Source organism: Nycticebus coucang, chromosome 5 (genome assembly GCF_027406575.1).
Source record: "Nycticebus coucang isolate mNycCou1 chromosome 5, mNycCou1.pri, whole genome shotgun sequence".
NCBI classification, from domain to species: Eukaryota; Metazoa; Chordata; class Mammalia; order Primates; family Lorisidae; genus Nycticebus; species Nycticebus coucang.
Genome location: NC_069784.1, coordinates 10426911 through 10446663, shown reverse-complemented (window position 1 = coordinate 10446663; position 19753 = coordinate 10426911). Strand labels below are relative to the sequence as shown.

The 19753-nt window shown below is 38.9% G+C and overlaps 1 protein-coding gene across 13 annotated transcripts in view; it reads left to right on the top strand.

Annotated features, from left to right (window-relative positions):
* Positions 1–19753, top strand: part of FUBP1 (far upstream element binding protein 1) — a 43057-nt gene that overhangs the window by 14230 nt on the left and 9074 nt on the right. For 12 of the 13 annotated variants that reach the window (XR_008380250.1, XR_008380253.1, XR_008380251.1 and 9 more), the window contains 11 exons: positions 3275–3437; positions 3528–3626; positions 3750–3851; positions 4369–4471; positions 4568–4668; positions 5705–5846; positions 6816–6976; positions 9716–9867; positions 9954–10033; positions 13313–13441; positions 15731–15805. Coding sequence is in view for 9 of the 13 variants with exons in the window: in XM_053592360.1 (XP_053448335.1) it covers positions 3275–3437; positions 3528–3626; positions 3750–3851; positions 4369–4471; positions 4568–4668; positions 5705–5846; positions 6816–6976; positions 9716–9867; positions 9954–10033; positions 13313–13441; positions 15731–15805 (1307 nt within the window). In the remaining 4 variants the exon portion in view is untranslated. The remainder of the gene's footprint in view (positions 1–3274; positions 3438–3527; positions 3627–3749; positions 3852–4368; positions 4472–4567; positions 4669–5704; positions 5847–6815; positions 6977–9715; positions 9868–9953; positions 10034–13312; positions 13442–15730; positions 15806–19753) is intronic. The other variant, XM_053592367.1, reaches the window with a different exon arrangement.

The following is a 19753-nucleotide window of genomic DNA, read 5'->3' as shown; positions in this document are numbered from 1 at the left end:
GTCTATTTTTTGTTGTTGTTGCAGTTGTCATCGTTTAGCTGGCCCAGGCTGGGTTCGAACCCTCAAGCCTCAGTGCATGTGGCAGGCATCCTACCCACTGAGCTACAAGTGCCACCCTAAAAACAGAATCTTTGATTTTTACCTCATTCCAAGATTCTCTTTCTTTTATTCGTCTTGATTATCTCATCTCCCTGTTTGGACAAATCTGTTTTTTAGTTTTTATACTTATGTCCCATTTATCCATAAGCAACTCTTGGTCATTTTTTTTCACAGTTTATTCAGAATCCAGCTTCTTGTCACCTTCTAAGCCTTATTAGTTCATTTGCTTATATTATTGCAGCACGTCTTCATTCTTTTTACACTGTCCCACTGTAGTCTGTTCTTGTAGTAGACTGGCCATAGTGATCCTTTAAAAATGTAAAACCATTTTTTTTTTTTTTTTTTTTTTTTGTAGAGACAGAGTCTCACTGTACCGCCTTCGGTAGAGTGCTGTGGCGTCACACGGCTCACAGCAACCTCCAGCTCTTGGGCTTACGCAATTCTCCTGCCTCAGCCTCCCGAGCAGCTGGGACTACAGGTGCCAGCCACAACGCCCGGCTATTTTTTTGTTGCAGTTTGGCCTGGGCTGGGTTTGAACCCACCACCCTAGGCATATGGGGCCGGCGCCCTACTCACTGAGCCACAGGCGCCACCCAATGTAAAACCATTTGTATCACTACTTTGCTCAGAATTCTGCAAAACCTCTCTATTTAAAGTTAATGTTTTTGTCATGGCCTCACCTGTCTGCCGCCTTTCTCACTTCATTTTTTACCATCTTCCATCAACTCACTCTATTCTAACCCCAGTTAGCCTCCCCCTAGTCTTTTATTTTAGCACACCAAACATGTTCTTGAGGCCTTTGCACTTCTTGTTTCTCCTGTAAAGTTTTCTCCCAGATACTTTTCCTTCCTTTTTTTGAGACTACGTCACCCTCCACAGAATGCTATGGTGTCACAGCTCCCAGCAACCTCAAACTCCTGGGCTTAAGTGATTCTCTTGCCTCAGCCTCCCAAGTAGCTGGGACTACAGGCGCCCTCCCCAACACCTGGCTATTTTTTTGTTGCTGTAGTTGTCATTTTTGTTTGGCAGGCCCCAGCGCTTGTGGTAGGCACCAAGCCTCTCCCAGATACTTTATAATAGTCACTGTGCACTTCGTTTAGCTCTTATGTCTATCAGCAAGGCCTCTCACATCTATTTTGTATCAAATGGCATTCCTTCTTATGTATGTGTGCACACACACATTCTGTCCTTATCTTAATTTTCTTGGTAGTATTTAATAAATGACATGAAGTTAAGCCACTTTAGCAGAAACCCTTTTCTTCAGTTCTCTAATCCCATTACCTAGAAGAGCACTTAGTTGATATTTAAATATTTATTGAATGAATAAATTTTAACCCTGAGCAAAATAGTGCTTTAACAGAGTAAGTCATTTAATTCATGGAGGAATTAGCTTAATTCTGAGGTAACTTTAGAGTGGCCTTTCTAAGGAATTTGTACTGTGATCCGAAGTTAAAATTGTATTCCTAGAAAATTTATTGCATAGTCTCTGACTTTGACTTTTTTTTTTTAAATTACAAGTAAAAGCATCATTAGTAGCTATGTAAGTAGTTCACATATGTAATCTTAGCACTTTGAGAGGCTAGGATGAGAGGATCACTTGAGCCCAGGAGATTTGATTCCAGTCTAGTCACCATAGCAAGACACCATCTCTACACAAAATTTAAAAAATTAGCCTGGTACAGTAGAAACCATGAGGGTTTCAGAAGTGCTTATAGCTCCAGCTCCTCAGGAGACTGAGGCAGGAGAATGGCTTGAGCTCCAGAGTTTGAGGCTGCAGTGAGCTATGATGACACCACTGCATTCTAACTTGGAGTTGGGGGAGAGATTGTCTCAAAAAGCAAATAAATAAGAAATACCAGCTAGGTGCTTTGGTTCACAGCACCTGTAATCCCAGCACTTGGGAGCCTGAGACCGGTGGCTTGTCTGAGCCTCATAGTTTAGAGACTAGCCTAAGCAGGAGTAAAACCCCATCTCTAAAGCTAGCTGGGCGTTGTGGCAGGTGCCTATAGGAGGCTGAAGCAAGAGAATCCCTGGAGCCCAAAAATTTGAGCTTGCTGTGAGCTATTACACCACAGCACTATACCAAGGGTATCAAAGTAAGACTCTCTCAAAAAAAGAAAGAAAAAGAGCAGTGCCTGTGGTTTGGTGGGTAGGGCACCAGCCCCATACACCAAAAGTGGAGGGTTGAAACCCGGTCCCAACCAAACTGCAACAAAAAAAATAGCCAGGTGTTGTGGTGGGTGCCTGTAGTCCCAGCTACTCGAGAGGCTGAGGCAAGAGAATCGCTTAAGCCCAGGAGTTGGAGGTTGCTGTGAGGTGTGATGCCATGCCACTCTACTGAGGGCAATAAAATAAGACTCTGTCTCTTTAAAAAAAAAAAAAAAGGGGCAGTGCCTGTGGCTCAAGGAGTAGGGTGCTGGTCCCATATGCTGGAGGTGGTGGGTTCAAACCCAGCCCTGGCCAAAAGAAAAGAAAACCTTGTCTCAAAAAAAGAAAAGAAAGAATAAAGGGCGGAGCCTGTGGCTCAGTCGGTAAGGCGCCGGCCCCATATACCTAGGGTGACGGGTTCAAACCCGGCCCTGGCCAAACTGCAACCAAAAAATAGCCGGGCGTTGTGGCGGGCACCTGTAGTCCCAGCTACTCGGGAGGCTGAGGCAAGAGAATCGCTTAGGCCCAGGAGTTGGAGGTTGCTGTGAGCTGTGTGAGGCCATGGCACTCTACCGAGGGCCATGAAGTGGGACCCTGTCTCTACAAAAAAAAAAAAAATGGCTTGGCGCCTGTGGCTCAACCTGCTAAGGCGCCAGCCACATACACCTGACCTGGCTGGTTCTAATCCAGCCCGGGCCCACCAAACAACAATGACAGCTGCAACCAAAAAATAGCCAGGTGATGTGGCGGACGCCTTAGTCCCAGCAACTTGGGAGGCAGAGGCAAGAGAATTGCTTGAGCCCAGGAATTGGAGGTTGCTGTGAGCTGTGATATCACAGCACTCTACCCAGGGTGACATCTTGAGGCTCTTTCTCAAAAAAGAAAGAAAGAAAGAAAGAAAATAGCTTTAAGGCACCTAATCTTGAATCGGGATAGAAAGAGTACTTGGTTATATTATTTTGTATTTCTCGGTTTGGAAAGCTTGGATGTTCTACTCCTTATTTTTTTAATATTAATTTGTTAACAGATCAGCAAAACGGTTACTGGACCAGATTGTCGAAAAAGGAAGACCAGCTCCTGGCTTCCATCATGGCGATGGACCAGGAAATGCAGTTCAGGAAATCATGATTCCAGCTAGCAAGGCAGGATTAGTTATTGGAAAGGGGGGAGAGACTATTAAACAACTTCAGGTATTGTTTTATTTGTAAAATGATTGCTTTTTGTCTGTTTTTAGGACATTTTCTTTTCTTTAATACATATGATTTTTCTGATTATAACAGGAGCGAGCTGGAGTTAAAATGGTTATGATACAAGATGGACCTCAGAACACTGGTGCTGACAAACCACTTAGGATTACAGGAGATCCATATAAAGTTCAAGTAAACTTAACTTTCTACTTTATAAAGAAGGAATTTGGGTTGGATGGGATTGAGTAAACATGCATGAATAATTAAAATGTTTTGAGACATGCTTTCTAAATTAGTTAACTTTTTCTACTTTAGCAAGCCAAGGAAATGGTGTTAGAGTTAATTCGTGATCAAGGTGGTTTCAGAGAAGTTCGAAATGAGTATGGGTCAAGAATAGGAGGAAATGAAGGGATAGATGTAAGTAAAACATCATTCAGAAATGGTTATATTCTAATCCATAAATACAATAATAGTGTTTTTCCTTTTTGCATTAGATAGCCTTCTTTAACATGCTTGCCGTTTTTCTACTTTAGAATACAGAATTGTAGGTTTGGTGCCTATAGCTCAGTGAGTAGGGCGCCGGCCACATGCACTGGGACTGGCGGGTTTGAGCCTGGCCGGGGCCTGCTAAACAACAGTGACAACTGCAACCAAAAAATAGCCAGGTGTTGTGGTGGATGCCTGTGGTCCCAGCTACTCTGGAGGCTTAGGCAAGAATTTGAGGTTGCTGTAAGCTGTGATGCTATGGCACTCTACAGGTGGCAACGTAGTGAAACTCTGTCTCCAAAAAAAAAAAAAAAAAAGCACAGAATTGTATATTTTGTTATCTTGTTGCCCTTCTGATGTAAAAATGCCATTGTATGTACTTTTATGATTTGATGCACATTAATTTTCAGAAAATGGTTTTCTTAATACTTAGTCTTCTTTACATAAGGTTCCCATTCCAAGATTTGCTGTTGGTATTGTAATAGGAAGAAATGGAGAAATGATCAAAAAAATACAAAATGATGCTGGTGTTCGAATTCAGTTTAAGCCAGGTGAGTACATATGTCAGTCTTCTAAGTGTAGTAGCAATTCGTTTTGACATCCACATATTATTTGAATAATCCCTCGTGTGTTTCTTTACTTTAAAGATGATGGAACAACACCTGATAGAATAGCCCAAATAACAGGACCTCCAGACCGTTGTCAGCATGCTGCAGAAATTATTACGGACCTTCTTCGAAGTGTTCAGGTTTGATAGAAAGTTAACATTTTGGGGCAGTTCCTGTAGCTCAAGGAGTAGGGCACCAGCCCCATATATCGGAGGTGGCAGGTTCAAACCTGGCCCTGGCCAAAAACTGCAAAAAGAAAAAAAAAAAGTTAACATTTTCAATTTTTGTTTTCACAAGATTTTCTTTCATCAACTCTGAAAGTGCCTTCCCTCATATTTTTATGTCTGCCTGCTTGATAAGTAATGCTTTAATGGCTAGCAAGTTAAAATTACTTTAAGGTAGAAGCAAGAGGAATTACTGTGTAAGTGTACTTACTACCTTAGTCACCTGAATCAGAAAAAATAAATGGTAGCAGGAGCCAGGTGAGGTGACTCACACTTGTAACCTCCCAGATACTTAAGAGACTGCAGTGGAAGGAATGATTTGAGACCAGGCTGGGCAATATAGCAAAAAATAAAAAAAATAATAGTTGGCCATGGTGGTGTGCATCTGTAACTGGCTACTCGGAGAGCCAAGGTAAGATGATCCATAGAGGCCATACATAGTGAGCTGTTATTGAGCCACTGTACTCCTGCCTGGGTGACATAGCAAGACTTCATCTCTAAAAGTAGATTGGTAATTGATAGTCATTAATTGGTGATTATTTGGGCTAAGGCATTAACTTTGTGGCTCAATCATATCATTTGAGAGAAATAGTTGTAATAATTTTATCATGAAAATAAAAGTTTAGCCAGATATGGTGGCTCATGCCGGTAATCACAGCACTCTGGGAAGCTGAGGCGGGTGGATTGCCTGAGCTCACAAATTTTAAGATCAGCCTGAGCCAGAGCAAGACCTTGTCTCTGAAAAAAATAGCCAGGCTTATGGCAAGAACCTGTAATCCCAGGTACTTAAGAGGCTCACACAAAAGATTCGCTTGAGCCCAAGAGTTTAAGGTTGCTTCTGTGAGCTGTGATGCCATTGTACTCTACCAGGGGTGACAAAACTGAGACTCTGCCTAAAAAAAAAAAAGTTTATCTCTGTTCTTACTTTCTTCTTGTCTTTCTTTCTTCTTAGGCTGGTAATCCAGGTGGACCTGGACCTGGTGGTCGAGGAAGAGGTAGAGGTCAAGGCAACTGGAACATGGGACCACCTGGTGGACTACAAGAATTTAATTTCATTGTGCCAACAGGGAAAACTGGATTAATTATAGGAAAAGGCAAAGTATTTTAAATTATCTTAATGCTTCACACAAAAAAAGAGCAAGATTTGAATCTCATTGCAGTTGTAGAGAAAGAGGACCAATTGTTAGTGTAAGAAAACTTCTTTTGGCCCAAAAACTGGTTTGAGTGTTTTTCTTTCTTCATTTTGCTTTTTACTGAGTCCTACTTACTAAAATTTGAACGTGTTGGTTTATATTTATATTGCTTTTTTTATTTCTTTTTAATGAAGAGATAATAGCAAGACTTACATTGCTTTTAAAAACAATTTATTAAAGCAAATATTTTTTTTTTCTTTTTTTTGACAGAGTTTTACTATGTCGCCCTTGGTAGAGTACTGTGCTGTCACAGCTCACAGCAACCTCAAACCCTTGGGCTTAAGCGATTCTCTTGCCTCAGCCCCCCAAGTAGCTGGGACTACAGGCGCCCACCACAATGCCCAGCTATTTAGCTGCTATTCTTCTTGTTGTTGTAGTTGGCATTGTTGTTGGCAGGCCTGGGCCCAGTTGGAACCCGCCAGCCTTGGTGTATGTGGCTGGCGCACTAGCCGCTGAGCTACAGTCACCAAGTCTGTATGTATTATTTTTATTAGATAGAGGGTTTTGCTCCTTCATGACCAGGGTACGATATAGTGACATCGTAGCTCACTGCAACTTTGAACTTTTGAGCCTGGACCTGGTGCCTGGACCCAATCTCAGCCTCCCTAATAGCTATAACCATGGACACTACTATTCCTGGCTAATTTTTTTTTTGTCTTTTTTGTAGAGATAGGTTCTCGCTATATTTCCCAGGCTAATCTCAAACTCCTGGGCTCAGGCAATCCTTCTACCTTATCTTCCCAAAGTGCTGGGATTAGACATGAGTCATTGCACCTAGTCAGTGGCCCTTTTAGTTGTGACCATTTTCTTCTGAATAGTTCCTTTTACATTCTTAGAACCTTTAGAGAAATTATTGTCTTTTGATTTTAGGAGGTGAAACCATAAAAAGCATAAGCCAACAATCTGGTGCAAGAATAGAACTTCAGAGAAATCCTCCACCTAATGCAGATCCTAATATGAAGTTGTTTACAATTCGTGGCACTCCACAGCAAATAGACTATGCCCGGCAACTCATAGAAGAAAAGATTGGTGTGAGTAAACTTTAAACAATAGTGTAGACCCTATTGGTTAAATAACACATTAATTCAGATACACCATAGGAAAATGTATAATCTTTAGTCCGAAGTTGCAGGTTTTGTGATATAATGGATACATATGACAGGAAAAAGATTTTCCAGCAATGAAAATAACCTAATTAAATAGGGGGTTATAGATTTGGAGAACTACCTTACATTTGGTATGAGTAGATAAGAGGGTAGCATTGCTGCAGGCATGGTAGTATTGAAAGGTTGTGAAACATGGTTGAAGAAGGAGATAGTTATGGGAATCAATTATTTCTTAAGGTCTGAGTGCAATATGATGAAGGGAAAAGATGAATCATATGCATCCCCATTTGACAGTAGAAATTTATAAATCCCCACTTTCAGACTGGCTCACAGTCATTTGGAGGTTTTAAAGTACAGGTTCTTTGATACATACATAGACAATACTGATTCAGAATGCCTGAAACATGGCCCAGCATCTAATTTTATGAAGATGTTTTAGGTGATTTCTGATGGACAGCCAAATTCAAAAATTTTCCCTCTAAGAAAGTTTGCTTGTGGTAGAACAGAGTATGAAGAGGCTTGATGGCTTTTTTGTAAACAAGGCAGATAATGTTTATTGGGATTTTTTTACAGAGACATTAATTAAGGGACAATTAGCATTTCTTGGGGGTTTGGGAGGTTGTGACAGTCTTACTCTGTCACTCTACACTGGAGTACAGTGGCCCAATCAAAGCTCACTGTTGTAACCGCAAACTCCTGGGCTCAAGGGATCCTCTTTGTTTCAGCCTGTCAAGTAGCTGGGACTGTAGGCACATACCACCACGTTTGGCTAATTTTTTTAGAGACAAGGTCTCCTTCTGTTGCCTAGGCTAGTCCTAGAATCCTGTCTTTAAGCAGTCCTCTCACCTTGGCCTCCCAAAGTACTGGGATTACAGGTGTGACCTACCTCATCCAACTCTTAGGGTAAAAGTTCTTTTTGGTGTTTGCAGTGCTATAAATGGAGTGGGGAAAAGGAAGTTTGACACTTTGTGTCTACTACGGAAGACAAAAGACTCCTGAAGTACATCCTACAAAAGTGTACATAAATGTTGTGTGTTCTCTGTTGTATGAATATTTAGTTTAATTATTCAAGAAAATGTAGATATTCATGGACTCAGTAAAGGCAGAGGTTGCAGCCAAAGCAGAAAAGTAAATAGCATATCTTTTATTTTTTATTTTTTTATTTTTGGTGCCGAAACCTGGGACCAGACCAAGTGTAACTTGTTTCAGAGAAGCAGTTTAGTATGGTAGTAAGAGCATGGACTCTAGCGTCAAGCTGCCTTGGTTCAAAATCCTGTGACTCATTTACTGGCTGTGTGACTTTGGAGAAGTTCCTTGTATTCTGTGCCTTGATTTCCTCCTGTAAAATGAGTAATATAGTAACTACTTCATAGAGTTACAGGGATTAAATAAATGCATGGGTATATTTGTAACTTAAAAGAATTTCTGGCTTATTGTCCTATAAAAATATTTTTTCAGTATTTTTACTGTTTGGAAAGGATGGGTCATGGATAATAAAAGGGATGGCAATGGTTGGTGAGTTAAAAAGATAACTTAATAAAAAGCACTTTAAACATCATGAAGTTTATTTTGCAGTGAGAAAACTGACACCTAAATATAGTTTAAAGCACTTAGTCCAAAATGTCACATGACCAGCATTAGTTATATGAAAGGAATTTTTTTTTTTTTTTTTTTTTTTGAGACAATCTCAAAGCTGTCACCCTGGGTAGAGTGCTATGGCATCACAGCTCACAGCAACCTCAAACTCTGGGCTTAAGCGATTCTCTTGCCTCAGCCTCCCAAATAGCTGGGACTACAGGCGCCCGCCACAACACCCAGCTGTTTTGGTTGTAGTTGTTAAATGTTGTTTGGCAGGCCTTCGCTGGATTTGAACCCACTGGCATTTGTGACTTGTGCCCTAGCTGCTTGAGCTACAGGCACCAAGCCTGAAAGGAATTTTTTTAATTTTTAGGACAATTAAGTCAGATGGTCTTTGCAAATTAATTTGAACAAGAAAAATCAGCTAAGCATTTTTAAATATATCATGGCATTATAATGATATGAAATATCCTAATTTGTTTAATGAATTACAAAGGGAATTTTTATTAGAATATTAGGGATTGATGAAGGAAAGAAAGGACATTATTTAAATTATTGACCTAAATGGAGTTCCAGTGGCAAAAATAGAAAGGTTGTAAGGCAGACTTTAGTTTGGTGGTGATCTAGTTGTACAGTATAGGTGAAGTGTTCAGAGAACAATTCATGACAATTTAGGAATCATATTGCTCAGATGGTCATCCAATTGATGTTAGGTAGAGTAATACAGCGAGAACCAGCTAGAGAGCACCCTGTATAGAAGAACTAGAGGTAAAGCCCCGATGTTTGATAGACTTGCATGATTGAGATGAAAAAGGAATAGTAAAAGTAAAAATTATAAAAGAAAAGAAAGAGTGCTGTCTTTTCTGAAAAAAGTATGTAAATACTGATATGTGTCAGTATTTACATTCAATTGTTAATGCTGCTGATTTTAATGAATTTTTGAATCAAATGAGGAAAGGAAGAAAACTAAAGTTTGTTCCTTGTGACTGTAAAAGGGTTGGAATGGAAGCTTGGCCTTAGAGTTGTGTTAAGCCATTCATTACCCTGTTTTCTTGATTTTTGTTTTGTCATCTTGCTTTTTTGCAGGGCCCAGTAAATCCTTTAGGGCCACCTGTACCCCATGGGCCCCATGGGGTCCCAGGCCCCCATGGGCCTCCTGGACCTCCAGGGCCTGGAACTCCAATGGGACCATACAACCCTGCACCTTATAATCCAGGACCACCTGGCCCAGCGCCTCAGTAAGTATTGGATTTGATTTCTTGGCTTTTCCTCAAAGATTTCTAGCTTTTGGTAAACTGCATTTTTATGCTGATTTTCTTTTCAGTGGTCCTCCAGCCCCATATGCTCCCCAGGGGTGGGGAAATGCATATCCACACTGGCAGCAGCAGGCTCCTCCTGATCCAGGTAAAAGATGGGGTTATCATTACATGCTATGTATATTGTTTGTTTGCTATTCTGGTACATTCTTAAACTTCCTAGTGTTGATTCTACATTTGTATGCATTTTTTAATTTATTTTAGTCTTTTGGCAAAGTGTTAGGCACTGCTTCTACCACAATGAACTTTTTTTTCTACCTGCATTTGGCTATCAGAAGAATGCTAAAAACCAAAGCTATAAGAAGAAGTACAGAGTGTTAGGTTTTACATATTAGTGCTGTCAATTGGATATATAGTGTTAATTGTGACAATATCCATTAAAGAATAATTTCTATTTATAAAATTATGTAGGAGAGTAAGAGAGTGTGAAATACTTGGGCATTAAACTCCCACGTTATCAAATAAGTTATAAACTGTTCTGGTACTCTTGATAAGGTAACTTCATGTTAGTAAAAAAAAATCACTCCTATATTTACTAACTGCATGGTATACAACTCTAGAATATATTTAAATATTTTTTATATTCGGGTATGTATTTTATATATATTACATTGTTTTCTTTTTGCATCTTCTCATATCCCATAGTTTGCTTTCCATCTCGGTCAAAGAGTCATTCTTTGAAGCCAGTTAACATTTATTTATGGTCCTTTTTTCTTACCTGCTACCTACCTTTTAGGCCTCTCACTGGAGTAGTTTTCAAGGAAGGTATATGGAATTATGGGTTACTTTCTACACATAGTATATTTATCTCCCCCCCCCATAAGAAGTAATTGATTTTATTATTTTTTTTTTTTTTGTAGAGACAGAGTCTCACTGTATCGCCCTCGGGTAGAGTGCCGTGGCGTCACATGGCTCACAGCAACCTCTAACTCTTAGGCTTACGCAATTCTCTTGCTTCAGCCTTCCGAGCAGCTGGGACTACAGGCGCCCGCCACAACACCTGGCTATTTTTTTGTTGTTGTTGCGGTTTGGCTGGGGCTGGGTTTGAACCCACCACCCTCGGCATATGGGGCTGGCGCCCTACTCACTGAGCCACAGGCGCCGCCCGAAGTAATTGATTTTAAATGAGATTGTTTTGTTGTATTTAATGGAACATTTTGATATTTTTAAGTATGGCCCTATATTATAATATACTTCAATTTCATAGGAAGTATGTTCTTTGGAATATGATGACACCAAATAACCACAACTTTTACTTGTTCAAGAAACAGCTTGAGTTGTGCTAGGAGCTGGGTATGCCAAGTGAGGTTCATGTTCTATAGCAGAAGAATGCACTCCCAGTGTAAGCAATACTGTGATAGAAAGGCTCACAGGGTACAGAAAAAGCATCAAGTATGATTTCCTGATTAGTATTCTGAAAATGTATCTTTTGAGAATGAAGGACTTTTCTTTCTTTCTTATAAAATTAATTGGGTGATGTGATTAAACAAGGGGGTGAAACGTAAGAGGTTGAGCAGGTTAAGTGGCATATTTATATTGGGTAAGTTGGATCTGCCCAGATTTCACTTACGAGTACTATTGGAGTAGGTAGAATGAGAAAAATGATGGGAGTAGTGTCTGTTTCACAATTTGTTTCCAATTTGGCATAGTAGTAAAGGTAGCACCGTAATAAGAACTAGTTAATTAATGTAGCTTCCATTATTGCCTTTAGGAGAGAAGTAGCCATTTAGCTAAAAGATAGCTAGTTGGCCCAGCTTAGATTGATCAAAGAGTTATTGAGTCCTTGGGTTAGATATTGCTTATATTAAACTTAAAATTGTATAATATTTTATTAATATTATCTGAACTGAAATCCATTTTTATAGGGAAAATTAATGGTCTGATCTTGACCACTAGGTCAAGAATTTTAGACTTAAGTCTTAACATAGTAAGACATTAGTAAATTGTGGAATGGATGTCAAGCAAATTTTTGAACTCCTCTAGACCTGTTTTTTTACCTGCAACATGATGAATGAATCTTATGTGGTATGAATATTTAGTAAGTTCTTAACACATATACAGCAGGGAGATTGTTTTTTTTGGTATGGTTTACATACTTGAGAGTACATGTATCATTACTTCCTAAAGTCTGTTTTATCTTTATTTTTCCTCCAGACATTGTGTCAAGTGAAATACTTCTATTTCTCAATTAACATATAGATGATGGCACTATTGAGATATAACGTAAATATCCAAGATACGAAAGCAATATATCGAGCAATTTTAAAGTTTGGAGGGTGGGTTAATAATGCCTTGTAATTATATCACCTTATAATTTTCTTTTTCTAGAAATCCTTTCTTCTTTTTCTCAAACTTCACTAACTTTTATTAAGCTGCTGAAAATTGCTGCCTGTTTGGAATGAAGTCTAAACAGATACACAGATTTTGGCTAAGGAAATTACGTTCTTCTTGGGGATACAAACTAATAATAGTACACCTGTAGTGTTATAAGATACACGTATTCTGTGAAGGACAGAATCAGCGAGAGGATTTCTGGTTTCTAGAAGACTGAGAGGTCTCAAACTGTTCCCACGTCAGTTGATACATGAAAGACGAGTGAGGATAAGCCAAGTGTAGAGGAAATGTCACATGACCAAAGGCCTAGACACGACCATGGTGACTTCTGAAAAGTTCAAGCAATTTGTTGTGTCTAGAACTTGAGTGTTGAAGAGATAGTGACAGGGGAGATGAGGCTGAAATGGAAAGGATATGCCATGGGATCCGGATTGTTAAGATGTTGAATAAATATGTTGTACTTAAAAGTTTTGACCATCCTGAAGATTCTAGGCAATAAATGAAGAATTGTAAGTAGGGTAATGATAATCAAGTGTATGGCATTTATTGTGAAATAGAATGGAATGTGACTTTGTCCCTTAAATTGTTATTTTTTTCTCTTCTTGGAAACAGGACAACAGTGTTCATAGTTCTAAAATAATTCTTTCTTGTACAGTTAATCCCTAGAAATATTTTGTTAGTCATCAGCCACATAGGACTGTTGCACTTGATGTGAACAAACAAAGGCATGGAATGGTTTAAGCATTGAAGCAAAAAAATTTTTTTATCATCATCATCCCAATTCTGACACTCACTAGTTTTGAAACCTAGGAAAGTTATTTGGTCTTGGAACTTTGGTTTTCTCTTAAAGAAGCTAATAATAACAGTGAAAATAGAAAATTGAATGTTTTCATTTACTGTTTATTTTTGATGTTCTAATTAATTTGGGGGTCAGTTTGTTTGCCAAAGAGCAGGTTGTGTGTGTGTGTGTCTGTGAGAGAGATACGTAACAGATTTTAGATGCGAACCTTGAATTTGTGTTTGTTAATTCTAGCCAAAGCAGGAACGGATCCAAATTCAGCAGCTTGGGCTGCTTATTATGCTCACTATTATCAGCAACAAGCACAGCCACCACCTGCAGCTCCTGCAGGTGCACCAACTACAACCCAAACTAATGGGCAAGGTAACTAAAGGACTTGTTTTTTGTGAAAGCTAAAACTTATGTTTGGAATTATATGTGGAGTGCATCACTGTTTAATACCTAAAATTTCTAACAATTCAATCACAACTTCAATAAGCATAAACAGGTTTTCCTTTGTGTTAAAAAAGTTACTTGGAGGCTGGGCGTGGTGGCTCACATCTGTAATCCTAGCACTCTGGGAAGCCAAGGCAGGTAGATTGCCCTGAGCTCAGGAGTTTGAGACCAGCCTGAGCCAGAGTAAGACTTTGTCTCTAAAAATAGCCAGGCTTTTGGCTGGTGCCTGTAGTCCAGCTACTCAGGAGGCTGAGGCAAGAGAATTGCTTGAGCGCTGGAGTGTGAGGTTGCTGTGAGCTGTGACATCATGGCACTCAACTGACAAAGTAAGGGCAATAAAGTAAGACTGTCTCAAAAAAAGAAGAGTTACTTGGAAATAATTTCAAATTTTCAAAAGAGTTGTAAGACCAGGTTGTATGCATTAGCTCACACTGTAAACCTAGCACTCTGGGAGGCTGAGACCAGTGGATTGCTTGAGCTCAGGAGTTCAAGACCAGCCTCTGCAATAGCAAGACCCTGTCTCTACTAAAAATAGAAAAACTGAGGCAAGAAGATTGCTTTAGCCCAAGAACTTGAGGTTGCTGTGAGCTATGATACAGCACCCTAGTCAGGGCTTCAGAGTGAGACTCTGTCTAAAAAAAAAAAAAAGAAAAGACAGTTATAAGATAAATACCAAGAATCCCCTGATAGCACAGCTTTTAATGTTTTATCTCTCCATGTATTCCATTACCCTCTCTGCCGTGTACGTGATGTGCATATCCATTATTACTACTTCAAAAGGAGCTATTTAAAACTAAACTATAGAGTAGTACCCTATTAACTTTAAATACTCCTTTGTGTATTTCTCTAAAAATGCATGACCGTCATATGCTCTCCATAGCGGTTTCTCAGTGTTTGTATGTCATTACTGTGTCGATGCACAGCCTTTATTCAAATTTTACCAGTTCATCTCTCTTCTGAACTAGAGTCCCATGTAGTAACAGGTCCTATTTACTTGTCAGGTAAGTCTCATCAATCTAAAATAGTTCCTCAGTCTTATTTTCTCTTTTGTATTATTAAGAGTATAGATCTTTTGTTTTGTAGATATCATCCTTTCAAACCTTTGTGATAACCATGAGGTCATGCTTGCTTACTCATAAGGAAAAACTCAAGGTGATGCAGGGCTCTGCTCAGTCTGTTTCCTCAGGGGTGATAAAATACTGACATGTGTTTCATCCCTGGTGATGGTAATCTTGATTACTCAGTCAGCTTGGTGTCTGCCAGGATTCCATGCTATGAAATCTCTTTTATTCCCCCTGTGAAATTAATTAGTATTTTTCTGGGGCCTTGTGCTAAGTTTATGTCAGTATCTTATTCTTCCTCAAATTTCAACCTATTAGCCTTAGCCTTCACTGATAACTCTTCCTGATTCAGCTACCACTGTGATGATTTTCTATTTCCATCATTGTGCCTTTAAGTTGATATTTTACTGTAAAAAAAAAAAAGCTTTCCTTTTCGTCCTATTGAGTTCTTTATATCATATCAGAAGGGATTTCTGAGTTTTAATGTGTTACGCATTTAAATTCTTGTTATTATTTTGATAGGCAGATTATCCTAGATTTGGCCAATCAAGATGATTCCTTTATCTTTCTGAAATGCTTGTCATTCTTTAAGCACTTCTTACTATCTGACAAGATGGATATTTTGTGCTTTCTGGGCTCCAACCCTGGAATTAGCCAGCCATTTTAGGATGGTGTTGACAAACCACATTGAGTATGCTCATTGCTACTGAGGTCTCATTGCTTCCAGCTCCTTTCAACAGACAGCTAGAATATCTCTTTATATACATAGGTAAAAAAAAAAAAACACATAAACATCCATATCTGGTTTTAAAAAAAAAAAAATCACCTGTAAATTTATTTCAACATTTTCTTGCTTTTTCCCTTCTAGAACTTGTAAGTGGCAAGAAACCAGTATCCTCAGTGTATTTCCTTATTTGACTCAGTTTACTAACATTCAGTATAATCAGTCTTCCAAACACATTGGTTGTCTTCTGTCCACAATCTCTGTATCCCCGTCTGTATCCCCAGTGCTTTATAGTGAGCACTAACAGGGATGCCAGTACGATGCAGAACCTCCCTCCTGCTCTCATTGCCAACTTCTATGGTCAATATGAAGACCCGAAATTGCCTTTTCAAAACTGTAATCCTGTTTTTTGTTTTGTTTTTCTTGAAAAAGGAGATCAGCAGAATCCAGCTCCAGCTGGACAGGTTGATTATACCAAGGCTTGGGAAGAGTACTACAAGAAAATGGGTATGTTGTACATGTTTTAGAAGTATGTGTTTGAGTTGAAACCCTTAGTAAATATATATTAGAATTTTGAAGATTTTAATAAAAGCGTGTTTTTACCATATTTTTATTGCCATAAGTGACTTTTATCCATTTATTATTAACTTTTAAAATCTTGAGGAGGAGAATAATTGCGTGGGGTTTTTTCTTTTGTTTTGTTTTTTTGAAACAGAGTCTCTGTTGCTGTGGGTAGAGTGCTGTGCATCACCCTAGCTCACAAATTACCTCTTGGGGTCAAGCTATCCTCCTTCCTCAGTCTCCCAAGCAGCTGGGACTCTGCACCTACCACAACGCCTAAGTTTTTCTGTTTTTATTGGAGATGGGTCTCATTTTTGCTCAAGCAATACTCCTACCTTAGCTTTCTAGAGTGCTAGGATTATAGGCATTGAGCCACCACACCAGGCCTGAAGAGGAGAATAATTGAATAAGAATTTATTCTAAGGTCACACTGGATTTGTAGACATATCAAGACTCTTACAACTATACAAATAATTTTTATTTATTTTTTTGTTCTTTTAGAGACAGAGTCTCACTTTGTCACACTCGGTAGAGTGCCGTGGCATCACAGCTCACAGCAACCTCCAGCTCTTGGGCTTAGGCGATTCTCTTGCCTCACCCTCCCAAGTAGCTGGGACTACAGGTGCCCACCACAACACCCAGCTATTTTTTGTTGCAATTGGCCGGGGCTGGGTTTGAACCTGCCACTCTCGGTATATAGGGCTGGCACCCTACTCACTGAGCCACAGGCGCTGCCTTATACAAATAATTGTTAAATTTGTGGTTACATAGCAAGGAAGTCTTTATTTCTGGTTGTATTTGTCAACCAGTTATGAATTGAAACCAGAAATTTCCTCATTGGCACATGTAACATTGAATATTATATATATTATTAGCCTAAATAGCCAAAAGATTGTAGAATGCCAGGCAAAAATTGGTTATATTTGCTGCAAAATACGCAGGTAAGAAGTAACCTACAGTGACAGAGGATGTGAATTACATAAATAACATTTGCATATATGAAAAATGAAAAACATTTTTCTTAGGAAAGTCATTTTCATTGAGCAGTAATAGTGTACATACTATATGCCAAACATAGTGATAGATGCTGACATTTCTGTCATGGGCATAAGAGCTAGGTAGGAGCCTTATCTTCTGCTTATCATATGCTCATAGAGGTACAGTTGTTAAAGAATTTACAAATATATTAGTACAAACTACCACAAAGGAAAAGAACTGTCTCTTCACTGACGTTTAATGTGTATAGGTTGGGCAATGGGTCATACAACTGCTAATGGGAGAACCAGAATCTTACTTCAAGTAGTGTTTGGGTCCATTCCTGTGTCCCAGATCTTTCTCTTTCAGGGACTATTTGGAACCTGATAATATACTCTGGAAAAATAGTTACTTTTCAGATGCTTTTGCTCTTAGACATTTAAAATTAGCACATGCTACAGCCAGTTGTTACACATGAAAAGCTAAATAGATGAACTTGCCCATCCTTCCCTTGCATGGAAAGAATCTATAGATAGTAGAGTTTTATCATAAGATACAATCTACTTATGATTGATTCTGAATGTAAGTTTTAATGTTTCTTTGCTTAAAAACGTTCCTCATTTTCTGTAGAAAGAAAAATTTTCAGAAGACAATATAAAACTTTTTTGTGTAAAAGTATATATACCTGGTGGTAAAGATGTTCTACTTACGTGATTTCTGTTTAAGAAAGAAAAAATGGTTTTTGCTGTTAGAATGGCTTTGTAGGAGTGTCCTGCTGCATCTTAATTCTGAGGCTATAGCAGATTTGATTAATTTGTGTCCTGGGGACCCAGGTGATCTTAAACAGATCTATAGTAGCTAAAATCTGTAAAAAGAAACTTAACTTCAAAACAGCATACTCTAAGTAGAGTGACTACAAAATTTGTTTTCTGAGCTGGGATACTTTTGAGACAGAATAGAGATGCTATTATTAAGTATGCCCTGATAGCATAGTGGTCAGTAGAACCTATGAAATAGCACCACCATTTTAAAGAATTGAGCATGAACCACGTCTGTGGTACATACCTGTAGCTATCTACTTGGAAAGTTGAGGTGGGAGGACCCCTTAAACCCAGGAGATTAAGGCTAGCCTAGACAACACAAGTGCCTCTGTCTCTTAAAAAAAATTTTAAGAGTTAAGGATGTTCGGATTAAAAACCATTAGCTCTGGGCGGCGCCTGTGGCTCAGTGGGTAGGGCGCTGGCCCCATATACTGAGAGTGGCAGGTTCAAACCCAGCCCAGGCCAAACTGCAACAAAAAAATAGCCAGGCATTGGACGGATGCCTGTAGTCCCAGCTACCAGGGAGGCTGAAGCAAGAGAATCGCCTAACCTCCAGGAGTTGGAGGTTGCTGTGAGCTCTGTGACGCCGCGGCACTCTATCAAGGGCAACAAAATAAGACTCTGTCTCTATAAAAAAAAGAAAGAAAAAAAAAACCATTAGGTCCAACTTAAAATTTTCACAGTGGATAATATGTCAGACATGTTCATTAATTAAATGTACAAAGTGGGTGAAGACAAAGCTCTGTTGATGGGCTTAGGTAATTATTGGGGAATGAGTGTGGATTCTTTTATTGTTTCTTTGCAACATGGCCATCAATAAATTTACATTGTACTTGTGTAAAATGAGTGGATATGTTAGATTCTAATTTTAATTGTAAGTGTAGACATTTTACCTTGTCTTGGTCTTAATTTTTTTATTTTCTATCATTTTCCTGCCAACTGTTCTCTAAAATTCTGATTTCAGTGATACTGTGCTGTACTATCTTAATTCTTCTGTGTGAACAGATACAGAAATAATTAGCTAACAGTGACTAAAGATCTTCCCTCCTCCACCTTTTCTGTTTATTTTTCTATACTACTACAGGGATCACCTGTTAATTTTATGAACAGAGTGCACTGATTAGGTGATGATTCCTTCTTACATGTAAATCTTAAGGGAAATAATGCTGGATAATCTGGTCAGGCATTTAATGAGCATTTTTCTTTTTTATTTATTTTTTTTTTTAATGAGCATTTTTCATTGTATGATAGGTACAGGGTCAATTCATCTGTTCTATAAAAGCTCTTTTAGTAAACGATTCATTGCATAACAGTTCTAATTTCTTCTAGATCCCTTACTTGTCCTCAGAATCAGAATTGTTTTACCACGAATAAGAGACCTTAAGAAGCATAAAGCTAGTATGGTTCACTCTTTAAGTTTTTTAAACGGAAGGAGAAAAAGGAATAATATTATAGGAAAATAAAGATCTTTATTTGGGTTGGATTACTACCATATTACTCTTCTGGTGGCAGGGCTAGAATTCTAAGGACTTCAGATTTCCTGGCTCCTCATCCAGGTACCCTCTTCAGCACCTCAGCTTTTGAACTCTAGTTTCAGCTTTTCTTTTTAGGAACAGAAAACCCTGTCAATGCTGTAAATTTGATATGTTTATTAGTAAACAAACCTCTGCTAGATGTGAGTTTAAATTTCCAACATTAGTTTTATTTTTTAAAATGATTCTAAATCTCCTACGATAACACTCAGAGAACTCAGGAGAGAAATCTTAAAGATGAGATTATAGAGGGTTAAAAAAAAGGAATTACAAGTCAAAGAGTGTCAGCAATCTGGAGTTAGATATATTCGAAGCTAGAATAGCTAAAGACCCTGGGAAAACAAATAGGGTTTCTTTTTTTTTTTTTTTTTGGTAGAGACAGAGTCTCACTGTACCACCCTCAGGTAGAGTGCCGTGGCGTCACACGGCTCACAGCAACCTCTAATTCTTGGGCTTACGCGATTCTCTTGCCTCAGCCTCCCGAGCAGCTGGGACTACAGGCGCCTGGCTATTTTTTTTTGTTGTTGTTGTTGCAGTTTGGCCGGGGCTGGGTTTGAACCCTCCAC